At 44.2% G+C, this 12,810-nt stretch overlaps 1 protein-coding gene across 1 annotated transcript; it reads left to right on the top strand.

Moving 5' to 3' along the window:
- The first annotated feature begins 129 nt into the window (after positions 1-129).
- SCPEP1 (serine carboxypeptidase 1) lies at positions 130-12,169 on the top strand. The gene is made up of 13 exons (XM_061455369.1): positions 130-198; positions 1,502-1,647; positions 2,548-2,637; positions 3,543-3,698; positions 4,152-4,226; positions 4,432-4,504; positions 5,519-5,556; positions 5,739-5,867; positions 7,256-7,340; positions 8,091-8,204; positions 8,845-8,982; positions 10,462-10,625; positions 10,729-12,169. The coding sequence occupies exons 1-13, from the start codon at positions 147-149 to the stop codon at positions 10,792-10,794; spliced, it is 1,326 nt and encodes a 441-aa protein (XP_061311353.1). The 5' UTR covers positions 130-146; the 3' UTR covers positions 10,795-12,169.
- Positions 12,170-12,810: the final 641 nt, after the last annotated feature.

Here is a 12,810-nt window from a genome sequence, read left to right as displayed (position 1 = left end):
GTGAGGGGCGGGGCGAGAGGGCGACGGCGCCAAGTATGGGCCAAAAAGGGCGGGAGGTGCGCGGGCCTCGGCCGCGCCCCTTGAGGGCGGTTCGGGCTCCGGTCCCCGTGCATGTGACAGCGCGGGCGCCGGGAGCGGCCGGAGGGATGGGGCCGCTGCGAGCCGCGACGGCTGCGTCCGTGCTGCTGCTGGCGGCAGGTACGGGCTGGGGGACGGGACGGGACGGGACGGGGGGTTGTGTCCAGCCTTGTGCTGCGGCCCTGCCCCGGGCAGCGATGGAGCCACGGGCCCCGGGCATGGCACGTTCCGTCCTGTGGCCGCCGCTGGGCAGGGCCTGAGCAGGACGCGGTGAAGGGGGCGATAAAGGCGCTGTCCCGATGGGAGCAGGTCGAGGTCCGGGCGGGCCGGGCCGTCGCTGTGTCTCTATCGGGGGCTTTCGTGCTCTTGGGGGGTCGCCTCCTGTCCCCGGCTGGCCGGGTCCGCGCTCCGGGGCCTCAGGAATGTGGGCATTCGGGTCCCTGTTGATTCACCTGGGCGAGAGAAGCTGCCCGCAAACCAGGGCGGCGCTTCCCATCGCTGTTGAATCCCGAGCTGTTGTCTGCGCTTCTGGACCCTATTCCCTTTGGCAGTGCAAGGGACACGGAGAGCCGTGTGTGTGAGGTTACTGCGGTGCTCAGGGGTGCTGGCTGCAGGGTTTCACCTCTGAGACCCCTCAGGTCAGGGGCTGTGAGGAGCAGAGCATCCCTGTTCGTGTCGCTGCTGCTGTGAGGGCTGGTAACGAAAGTGTGGTGGTGTCCGTGCTGATAGAACATGGCCAGTCTGTGTCCTGTGGAGCAGCAAAGACGGACCACTGTGGCTTGAAAAAGTCTCTTTCTCTTGGGGACTGCTGTTGAGATCGGGAAGATTAAGGGATGTGGTTTCAAGGGGGTGTTTCTGCAGAAGTGCCCAGGTACTAGATGGAGAACAGCCTGGCAGTTTATGTTGGCGTGACTCTGATGACTTAATCGAGTTTAGGATTAGATCCTGGGTTCGTTTAGAAGTGACCTGTCTGTCTGTCCTGCATTCACTCTCCTTGGGGACTATACAGTAATTTGATCTTCCCAGAGACTGGGATCTAAGTGTTGGATCCCTGGCAGAGCGCGGGTGACCCTGGTGTGAGTTATTCCATCCTGTCTGGCAGGGCTGTGCTTTTGGCCCAGGACATAAAGACTTTAAATGTTTCCCTGATAGAAAACATCATCCTGGCCACTGGGCTGCTGTTCTGGCAGCAGCTGCAACGTCAGGCCCTGTTAATTAGGCACTTAATGACACACTTCATTCACTGGTGATAACTCAGTGTGTGGAGGTGTAACTATAGTCAGGTTCCTTATAGTATTGTTTTTTTAATGGAAGCACTTGTAGCTATCACCCCCAGGACTGCAGTGTGATGTGTTGGAACAAACCCAGTGGAAAGTCCAAAACTGCCTTTTAACCTGGCTGATTCTTCTGATTCCCCTCACAGGTGCAGTTCTGAGGCAACCCCAAGAGCCCAAAGAGCTGTGGGGATATGTGCAAGTTCGAAGTAAGGCCCACATTTTCTGGTGGCTCTACTATGCAAACAACCCAACCAAAGACTTCACGGAATTACCCCTCATCTTGTGGCTTCAGGTAAGGTTTGGTGAAAGACACTTAAATGATAACATCTTTTATGATGGGTACCTTGTAGCTCAACAGAAACAGGATTCAAAATTGTCCAATTCTAAATGAGTCCCCTTGTGAATGAGGTAGAAATAATAAAGATATCATTCTGCAATTGTGGAGTGCCCCCAGATGCTCACCTGCCATCGGATAAATAACAGAAACAGAGGTTGTTCTCACCTTTTATTCAATAATAGTGCTTTTTGTGGCAGACTCTACAATTCTACTGTAGCATCCCAGCTTCCCTCCTGAAGAGCTTACAGTCTGAACAATATTCAGAGAGAGAGTAGGTAAAATAATCAGAGATCTAGAAAGATTTCTAAATGAAAACAAGTCAGAGAGACTCTGGTTGTTTAGAGATTGGTCCCCCTCAGTCACAGTTTGATAAAAGGCAGTGATGTGTGCTGCATGTTCACCTCCAGCAGTACATTTCAGAAGTTAATGTTGAATATAATGACTTGATGACTTGGTCTTTTTCTTTCTGGCTTATTTCTTCAGAGTGAAATGCACACACTGATAAAACTAATGGCTTGCAAACCTCTGTAGAGAGCCAACTTTTGCATTCCGTATTAAGGGAATAAGGGGAAAGGCTTTAAAGCTGCACTCATGTAGCATGCAACTTATTAGATGCTTTCACAAGTGGGTGATTGCTCCTCTTTAAGTTCTTTCAGAAATGGCATGTGTGCACATAATGAAAATCCACGAGGAAGAGATTTAATTTGCAGCTTTTCAAATTAACATGGAGTGCAAAAGCCATTTCTTTTAAATTTACAATCTGTTGTTGTACTTATTGGCTTGCTTTTCTTTTTCTCCTGTCTATCTATACCATGCTGCCTTTTAGCTTATTTGTCATTTGGTATTTCCCCACAGGGAGGTCCGGGATCTTCAGGCTGTGGATTTGGGAATTTTGAAGAGATTGGTCCATTAGACAGAGAAATGAAACCAAGAAACACAACCTGGGTATAGTAGAGAGTTCAGCTTCTAATTGCTGATTGCAAATGCCTGTAGCTTGTGTAAGCAGATGGTTGCCATGCAAAAATGCACAGAACAGTTAATTTCACAGAAAAAGTTTAATAAAGGCAATAAAGTTTAAAGTTCACTTCAACTATAATATTTCGTCTTACAGTAGTGTGGCTAATAAATTGGTTTATAGGAATAGCCTTGCTAAGAACTGAAGAATAGACCTGTTAATGTGATTTTATGGAACACATCTGGGCTTCCATGAGGTTATGAATTGGAGGTGTCTGGGGAGCAGGGCAATTCTAGAAAGACGTTATTTAAGATCATGGCTTCACTGTGCACAGTCATAGATTCCTGACAGTGTAAAACCAGTGGCTTATAATTACAAGTCCAGTATGGCCTTCAAGGGAGAACAAATTACAGCTGCCTACGAAGGTGGCATTTTATTTAATGAAATGTATTTGTGCTCTGAACTACCAATAGTCTTAATTGCTCTGGGGTTCCCTAGGTTATGTGGGTGATCTGCCCTTGGGTCACTGGGATTTTTTGGATGCTTTTCTTGCAAATGGAAAGACCTGATGTTGTCCCCCTTTATTTGTGAGCCTTCCTGCTTTGAGTCGTAGCTGATCTACTGGTTGTATTTGTACACTTGTAACTATACAACTCTAGCATTTGCTATAGTGATTTCATAAACACCCAGCAACCCAAAAGAAAAAGAATCTCTTATTTCACATTCTGACAGACAGTTCTGTTCCATTCTTTTTTGGACTTTCATCTAGTTTTAATGCAAGTTCTTTCAGGGCCAAAGATTTAGTGGCTCAGTTAATCATTTGTGTCATCAAAACTAAGGTTATTCCTGGTGCTGAACTGAGGTTTCATAACAAACCTTCTTTCTGCTTGTGTAGTTGCAGGCAGCCAGTATCTTATTTGTGGATAATCCTGTGGGCACTGGATTCAGTTATGTGGAAGATTGTAGCTTGTTTGCCAAAAACCTCTCCACAGTAGTTTCTGATATGATGGTTTTTCTTGGAGAATTCTTCACAGGTAGAACAGAATTCCAGGTAAGTAAATTGAATTCTTGGTTAGAATTGTATTTTGTCTTGCGTTTAAACAGATCTCAAAAAGAATTAGTGAACAGACTTCCAGATGGGCAGTGTTTGCTCCCAGGTATTGTGCATCTGATGGGAGTCAGTGCGGGTATACTTCCTACAGTTCAAAAGCTGTGTCTTGAATTTGGTGCTAGTTAGAGAAGCAGTGTGGTGGGTTATTGTCTGTCAAGCATGTAGGATCATGGCTCTTTGTCGTGCTAAAATACTGAAGTGCCGGCTACCAAAGTTGCCCCAGTAACTCCCTAGGATGAAACAGGACTCTTATCTGCAGTTTAGAATTGGAAATGTACCTCATGTTTGATAGTGATGGGTGAACAGCCGGTGCCTGGGTTCTGTGGGGAACTGTTGTAGGTTCTTCTGCCCTCTGCCCAATGGGTTCATTGTGTGGCTTCTCTCTCTCTCCAGACCATCCCATTTTACATATTTTCTGAATCCTACGGAGGCAAAATGGCTGCTGGCATTGCATTAGAGCTGCATAGGGTGAGTAGCTGGAGGATGCAGTTTGCTTTTCACTTTAAGACGTGGTGTTCTCAAAGTACTTGTGTTTCCTGAAATACGCTGTCCCTGTCGCCTCATTCAGACTGCTGCTTTTTTTTTTTCACTTTACAGAAAACTGATTCTAGAATCACAAATATCTACTAAAAGTTGATTTGTTTGTTTGTGGTTTTTGTTATTTTCCACCAAGGCTGTTCAAAAAGGGACCATAAAGTGCAATTTTATGGGAACTGCTCTTGGAGACTCATGGATTTCTCCTTTGGGTACGTTTAAAAATCCTCAGTCTGTGTGTGGTTTGTTGCTTTGTTTTTGGGGGGCTTTTTCTTAAATATTCCATGGGTACTTAGAGTCAAAAATGCCTGCTCTGCCTTCAGTGAATGAAACCTCTAGAGAGTCTGGTAAATCAGAAGGAAATACTTCACCATTGCACGCTGTGATTGAAGAATCTACCTTTAGAGCATATCTAGACTATGAAAAGTCAGAAAGCAAAGTCAGCGAGGAGTATACTTGCATTTGAAATGGGGTGGTTGTGAAATGTCTCTGTGCATTTCTACAGCCCCTGAGGTGTTTTGGTAGGAGTACTGCACTTAAAATGTGGCCACGAGATGTTTCACAAGGTTACAGCTGAGGTTTTTCCTTTCTTTTCACAAGAAGACCTTGTGCTGAAGAGCTGATGTGCTCACAGACCTGTAAGAGATAGCGGGGGTGTGTCTGGTGGAGGACAAAACAGATTAAAGGACTCTTGGTCCTTCAGTGACATTAGCAAGGACAGGCTTCACTGATTCCCCACAGCATGGGACAATATCAAGCAAATATCTGTCTCTTATCAACTGATCCTTGAGCCCTTATAAACAAACTTGTTATAAACCAGATTTCATTTATTAACTAGATCCTTTTATCCCCCTGTAACTTTTGCAAACAGATCAGTTTAGATAATGCCCATTCACTTGTCAGATCTCTCCCCTGTATTCTGGCAATGTGCTGCAGTGTTGGGGTGAGAACACTTTGGTAAGAGCATGTCTATTGCTTTAAATAGATTTTACTGATAAATGTTTGGGGGTTAAGGGTGTTGCAATGTGTTTGTTGGTCCTCAGGGTTTGTAAAGAACCTGCTCTGCAGCATGTAGCCTTTGGGCTAAACTGAGCTGACAGTACCTTTTTACTGATGAAATCACCTCCATATATTTTTGTCACAATCCTTCTTGCTACAAAAAAGGAAAAATAAAGGAAATTTTATGTTAAAAACTTAAATGTTTGAAATTTGTTCTGTTTCTTTAGACTCTGTCCTGTCTTGGGGGCCCTACCTTTACAGCACCGTAAGTACCTTCTTCAACTCTCAGTCCACACCTGCTTACTTGTTACTGCCAAACAGTATAAATGGATGTTGATTTTAAGGTTAGCTCTTAGCCAGAATAAAACCTCCAATGCATGGAGACCGTTAGTGAGAAATGCATGTGAGTTATAATTAAAGCTGTCCTCTTTTGTGTTTGTCTTCCAGTCTCTCCTTGATGATAATGGTCTAGCAGAGGTGACTGCTGTCGCCAAAGAAATAATGGATGCAATAAATAAAAATGAATATGGGCTGGCCACTGAGCTCTGGGGCAAGGCTGAAGGTGTCATTGAAGAGGTGAGATCTTCTTTGAGCAGCATTAGTAACTAACTGGTGCCTCGGGAGGCCACGATTTCAGTTTCTTCTTTCTATGAATGCTGGGTTGGCCTGAGTTCTCCAGCCATTTTTATCAGTGTTTGTTTTATCCCAGTGCTGATGTAAAAGAGCTGTTTGCTGTGCACCACCGAGAGATTGTAAGGGGCAGTGGGTAGGGTGACACACAGGGGCTCACAGTATTGCATCAAGGTTTCAGCTTGGAATATCACTTACATAGATGCTTAATCTTTAGCGTACCGCTAGTCCCACTGATGTCTATAGAACCCAGTTTCAACTTCCATGAGCTGTGTCTCCTTGAAAGCTTTGCTTTGAATACTGAAAACTGCATCTAGCAATACACAAATTTCATTAAGCATAGATCTCTAAAGAACTACAATAGGTGCTCAGGATGGGAAGGAACCTCAAGTTATGCCCTGTTACTATGGGTTACTTATCTTGTTACATAAAAAGTCCCAGCTTAAAAGTTTTGCTCTTGTTTTTCCTGTTGAAGAGTTGCTCCAAAAAAATCTCATTCTTCCTTGTGTTTTTGTTTAAGTAAGGCTCTGGCTTCTGCAAATGGGAACACTAATCTGGAGCTGCTTTTCTTGCTTTTTTCTTTAATGATTTGTTTCGTTTCAGAACGGGTACTGCCTTGCATGTAGCTGGTTTCACTTCTTATGGTTTGGAACAAACTTGTGGTTCCCATTTTGCCTTCCTCTTCAAGTCTGCTTGTCTTCTCCTCCCCATTGCAGTATCATTGTCAGGGTGCAGTCACTCCAGTTCTTCTAGGGTTACTGATTTATGTAAAAACTGAATAAAGCAGGACTTCAAGAATCGCAAGTAACTTCTCTAATGGTAAAACTGGTCACACTTGTCCTTTGCATGCTGTCAGCCTTATTGCCATTCTTCAGTTCTTGAACATGTCCAGCAGTTCCAAGAGAAGGGTGGCTGGTAGTTATCATCATGTTCTTGAGGAAGCAGTTTAGATTTTGCAGGGTTGTAGGGTGGGAGGATGTTGAGCAAGAGGCAGCATCAGCCTAGACTAGCTCTAGCAGCAGAGACCATCTGAAAGCATCATCTGGCACTGCAGCTCTCTCTAATGAGCAGTAGAATCTGCAGTCATTTGCAGGGTGTTAGGCCTCCTGTAGTTTCACATCCGTTTAGGAGAAGTAAACAGCATCTCTGGCACAGCCCATGCGTGAACAATGCAGATGTGAGAAATCTTTTCCCCGCTTCTCAGAGCAAATGTAGAACCCAGGCTGCTTCGTAAGTACCTTCCTGACGTGTAGGTAAAGTGGCAGGTCACAGGGTCCTTAATTTAAGATTTACTTACCTCTTTCTGTGTTGTTGAAATTATCTTGTGTTTTCAGAACACAGACAATGTGAACTTTTATAACATCATGACTAAAGACGTTCCAGAAATGAAATCAAATGAACAAGGAAATCTCCATCTCAGTAAGTTGCTTTTATGTATTTGAGCTTCTGAGCTTCACCTTCAGCTCTTAGTGGGAACAGCCTCAGTTTTAGCACATCCTTAAAATGGGGCTTTCTGTTCCAGAGGATATTGGTACTCCTGAGCAGAACTTGTTTGCCTTTACATAAATAGGAATGTGGAACAACCCTCTTATAGATTACAGCTCCACCTATACATCCTACACAAATGACACCAAGGAATTAGAATAATTGCAACATAGTTTTATGACCTTGAAGTTACTTCCTCTTAATGTCTTTCATTTCTGTCTTCAAGCTAGGACACAAAATGTCTCATCAATATAAATAGTCTCATTAGACTCTCTTGCTCCATGATGCTTATGCATCAATGTGAAAACACATAATTTCTGTCAAGGTCTTTATCTCCTTCTGTTGGCTTCAGCTGGGAAGGTGAATAGCACAGTTAAAAGCATTGCAGCTTAAAAGTAACTGGTCTCTTGAGGAGAGGAAAACTGTGTCTGTGCCAAGAGGCTAAAGCTGGTCCCCTGAAAAGTGCTGCGTTAGCTAAATGTAGAAATGGATTCTGTATCACCCCCTGACATAAGTAAGGGTTGACATCAATGGCTTCTTATAAAAGTAAGCAAATCTCTCTCTCTGGTGTTGTGTTTTCATTAGAAAAGACTTTGGCCATGACTGTAGCACTGAAAGTTGCTACCTGTGCAGGTTGACTGGGTTAAATGTGCCACTAATCCAAGTGTGTTCTCTCTTCTTCAGCGGGACTTTACCAGCGCCATGTCAGAAATATGCACAAGGACAGCCTAAATGAGCTGATGAATGGACCCATCAGAAAAAAGCTAAAAATTATACCTGACTGTGTGAAATGGGGAGGTACTTTCCTGTCTGCTGTGTGCATCTAATGAGTCCATTATTGCTGTTTACAGTATCACAGGCTGTAGGAAGATGCTTCACTGTAGTAAGCAGTCACATTCAATTGTCATTATCCTTGGGCCTAAGAAGAGGATTTACTCTCAGAAATGGACATGTGATGGGGCAGGCCTGTAGGAGCAGATGTGGTTCTGATTCTGCTGCTTGTATCTATCTTTAGCCAAGCAGCTAAAAATTCAGGGGAAGGAAGAAGATCCTCAGTATCTCAGCAACTGTTTTCTGTCTTTCATGCAATTTTTGTCAGTTTTTCTCTGCCAGAAATCTGGCATCATGTAATGCTGCATGGTGTGGAGGGGAGGGTGTAAAACAGAAAGGAGGCTTAAAGGGTTGATGCCAGTATGCTGCATGTGTATAGTAGCAGCCAGAAGCTACACTGCTGTCTGTGAGCTCCAGTGGGAGCATGACTGCTTTCTGGTTCTCTTTAGTTCCTCAGACTGATAAATCACTGGCTGCCACTTTGGGCTAGGACTGTTTTATGCAGCCATGAACTCCAGTTTAGGACTCTTCACCAATTGCTTTTGTCCCAGCAAGGAGATGACATTATTCATCAGTTAAAATTTGTCTTCTTTCTGGTTCCATCCAGGTCAGTCCAGAGAGGTCTTCGAGAACATGGCTGAGGACTTCATGAGACCTGTCATCGATATCGTTGATCAGCTTTTGGCAGCCAATGTCAATGTTACAGTCTATAATGGGCAGCTGGATCTCATTGTTGACACCATGGGTAAGGAGCTTCTTGACTGAGATTTGGAACAGAACATGTGACAAATAGAATATACAGTTGCAGTAATATTGGTACTTGGATTTCTCCAGTCTTCTGTGTAAATGTCCTATTCAACTGGCTACACTTAAAATACTACAATAATAAATGAGCAGCTCTTAGTATGTTTTGTTTACGTCCCTCTGAGGGAGGCAATTCCTTCACCTCCATTATACAGTTTGGAATTGGATCTGTAACATCAATAATTGCTTGTTTCAGTCAAGTCTGTACGTATGGAGGTAGCCCATAATTCAGTTAAATCTTTTGAATAGACGCATACGTATATGTGTATGCTCATTCATAAATGAAGAATGAGGATAGATGACTAGTCACATGGAGGTTATCCTCTCTTCTGCTGTGGCTTGACAATCCTGTTCTCCTGGGGCAAAGGTCATAAATCTGGCTACAGGTTTGAGCACAATCCAGGTCAGCCCTCACTAAGTGGCCTGTGGCAGAGGCACGGTGCCAGGTAAGATGGAACAAGGGTGTTGGTAACTAAACAGGGGGGGTGCAGTTGAAGAGGGGTCATACCTGCAGTAATGTGTGTAGGCTCCTGCACATCTTGACCCCTCAAGGCCTTTGCTGTCCCTTGCTGCTTGTAGATTGTAGGCTTGATCAAGTGGCAGTTTGGAGCCAGGCCAAGTGTTGCTGAAATGCCTCCTTCTGCAAGACTGCTGTGTTCTCTTCCATTCACCTTTTCTTATTGATTTAAATAATCTGTACATACATGTTTCTGTGTCGTGAAGGGCTGCATCCTTTGTGTCTGATATTCAACTGAGATATTCAGATGCCCTTCATGAATGATGTAGCAATCAATAAATCAGAAACCAGCATATTTAGGCTGTTAGAATAGATTAGCAGTTAGTGGTACTCCAATTTATTACATTTTGAGCTAAAACTGAGCTGCAGTTAACATAAATTTTCCCAGTAGCTCAGAGGTAGGCTAAAGCTTTGTCTCCAGTGGTGTCCTGGAATTGATCTTTTTGGTCTCTTAACCTCTGCCTTGTATAGCAGGCTCTTTGTGATGAGTGGCTGCAGCAAACAGAGAAGCAGTGTCTCTTCTGATTCCCAGACAGGGAACTTGGTGTGGCTGATCCTCCTCTGTGGCAGGACATTCAAGGTGTTTGAGGAGTAAAGCAGAATGGCTAGGGCTGTGCAGAGCCTTTAAGAGTCACATGCTCAACTTGTGCCATCATAAGTCCATATCACTTACATCTTCACTGTTTGCTTTTTAGCCTTCTCCCTCCATTGGTTTATTGCAGCTAGTTCTGAACGCAGCCTTGATCATTTCCTCAGGCACAGCAAAATTGGGTTTAGAATTTGAGCACACACAGACTTTCTGCTGACTCTGCTGTATTGGTATCTAGTAGGCATCAGCTGAACTGGGACTCACAAATTGCTATGACAGTATCTGTAATCAAGTCTATCTCTTACTTCTAACAGGCCAGGAGGCATGGATCCGGAAACTGAAATGGCCTAATCTGAAGCAGTTCAGCCAGCAGAGGTGGAAGGCGCTCTATGTGTCTCCAGAATCCACTGAGACAGCTGCTTTCCACAAGGCCTATGAGAATTTCGCTTTCTTCTGGATTCTTAAGGCTGGGCACATGGTAAATAATATACGTTACCGGCAAGAAAACTGAAGATGAATATGTGCTTGCTGTCTGCTTCCTTATAGCAGCTGCTTACTGTGTGCTCTCCTCTCTGTGATAGGTACCGTCTGATCAAGGAGAGATGGCACTGAAAATGGTCAGAATGGTGACCCAGCAGGAGCACTAGGGAAGGGGAGCCCAGCTGGAATGGCTTCCTGCCAAGTGTCAGTGTTCCTGCAGGCACAAATCCGGAACAATGAGGTGCAGGAGAAGCAGTGGCCGTTTGGACACAGCCTCTCTGATCTTGCCGATAGTGTGCGCAATTTTATTTACGGAAAAGTGTTTTTATTCCTTGGATGAGTTGTTGCTTTTGCATTTGTAAGCTGTGATTTGCTGCCTTCACACTGTTCATCATGACTTTTCCAGAGGGAAATCCACTGTCATAACTAGGGCTGAGCCTTTGCCTTTGATTTGGAAGTATTTTGTGCTTTTGTAAAAAGCTGCACTTTCCTGAATTCTCTCTTCTCTGTTCATACACCAAGACTAAAACTGATTTGAGTCCTGACAGACTTGCTGTTTGCTCCTATCTGAGGGCTAACCTGTGTCATGAAGCTATGAAACATTCCTTCCTTTGTCCTGAGACCTCTGCTTCAATCACCTGGCTGGATTACAAGCCGAAGACGTTGAGATGCCAGGGTAGAGGACCTGCCCAAGAGGAATCACGGTCCATCTCATCTTGCTGAGGTGTCTGAGATAGGATCCAAGATTCTTCAGGCTTCCTGTGCTACGGAGAGAGGAAAAACACCCCCCACCACCCCCAGAGGAGGATTTGACCTTTTTCATCTGACCTTTTGGGTTTTGTTTTCATTCTCTTTGACAACAGTTACTCAGACTTTGCCTTAACACCTAAAGCACATCCAGCAGGATTTCCTGCTTTCCTGTATGCTGAAGCAGGAGCCCTGTTAATACTCTCAGTTTGCACAGAAGAGAGTCCTAATGGACAGAAGCTTCTTAAAACCAAAGCTAAGCCTGGAGAGTGGAAAGGAGAGCCCTACTTGAGCAATAACAGCATAGTTCTGAAAGAGAGTATCAGTGTTTAAAAGTAGGCTGTAGAAGCTAGAACCAATATCTTGATCCATGTTTTTCTATAACTTTAAGTCTTGCACAGACCTATTATTTTTAAACATTTATTTTTATATAGTACACAGTCAAGAGGAGACTTGAGACATCATCTGACTTCAGCCGTGGAGCACAAAGTGACATGTTTGTTGGTGTCTGGGAGGCACAACAGCTTGTTCCAGCTGTCAGAATCCTAAATAAATCCTAAGCCCCTCAATTACTCCAGCAACTGAAACTGTCAGGAAACGTCAGATCATGTTGGCTTAGCCAGGACTGAGCCATACTGCAGTGTAAACGTATATGCAATAACCCAGCAGCTGGAGTACTGGCAACTAATAATTGCTTTCCTTCTTTGTGTTCTCTGCTTGACCTGTGTTCCCGAGGCCTTGAGCAAATCCAAGTTATCTTTTTTAAAATGTTTTTCAATAAATAGGTCTAATTCATCTCTCTGGCATCACATAGATTTCACTGCTTCAAAATCACATCTCTTTTGGTTTGGCTTTTCCATGTAAAGCCCCTGCCAATGGGACCAGACACAGACACACTTGAGAGGAAAGGTACGGATGTGTTCTCTCTCCCATGACTGCATTGCATGAGGAGGAGCACATGCACTGGGGACTGCAGCCCTCCTGTCCTATGCACAGAATGCACCCTTCAGAGCATGAAGGGCACCCAGGATGGCCAGGCAGAATCAAAACCAGCAGTTGTTTGTATGCGCTTGTTGAACATTAGATGAACAACAGGAAGGGGAGGTGTGTAAATCTGTATGTTTGCATTCTAGGAGTATTTCAAAATAGCTCACCAAGCAAGTAAGTATGAGCCTGGTTTTGGTTGGGATAGAGTTCATTTTTTTCATAATATATAGTATATAGGCAATGGTTTGGATTTGTGCTGGAAATAGTGTTGATAACAGAGGGATGTTTTAGTTACTGCTGAGCAGTGCTTAGGCAGTGTCAAGGCCTCTTCAGCCTCTCACCCCACCAGCAAGGAGCCTGGGGATGCACAATGATTGGGAAGGGGACACAGCCAGGACAACTGATCCAAGGGATATTCCAAGTCATAAGACATCATGCTCAGCTTATAA

Source organism: Pezoporus flaviventris, unplaced genomic scaffold (genome assembly GCF_033815535.1).
Source record: "Pezoporus flaviventris isolate CSIRO_AGI_PZ_B2104156 unplaced genomic scaffold, CSIRO_AGI_Pfla_v1 ptg000020l, whole genome shotgun sequence".
Lineage (NCBI taxonomy): Eukaryota > Metazoa > Chordata > Aves > Psittaciformes > Psittacidae > Pezoporus > Pezoporus flaviventris.
The sequence above is the reverse complement of the archived record's forward strand: the minus strand, read 5'-3'. Positions and strand labels throughout refer to the sequence as shown.

Coding starts and splice junctions, on each gene's coding strand:
- SCPEP1 (XM_061455369.1), top strand. CDS start 147: ATGGGGCCGCTGCGAGCCGCGACGGCTGCGTCCGTGCTGCTGCTGGCG. Junction 8,205..8,844: donor TGACTGTGTGAAATGGGGAG/GTACTTTCCTGT, acceptor GGTTCCATCCAG/GTCAGTCCAGAGAGGTCTTC. Junction 8,983..10,461: donor TCTCATTGTTGACACCATGG/GTAAGGAGCTTC, acceptor TACTTCTAACAG/GCCAGGAGGCATGGATCCGG.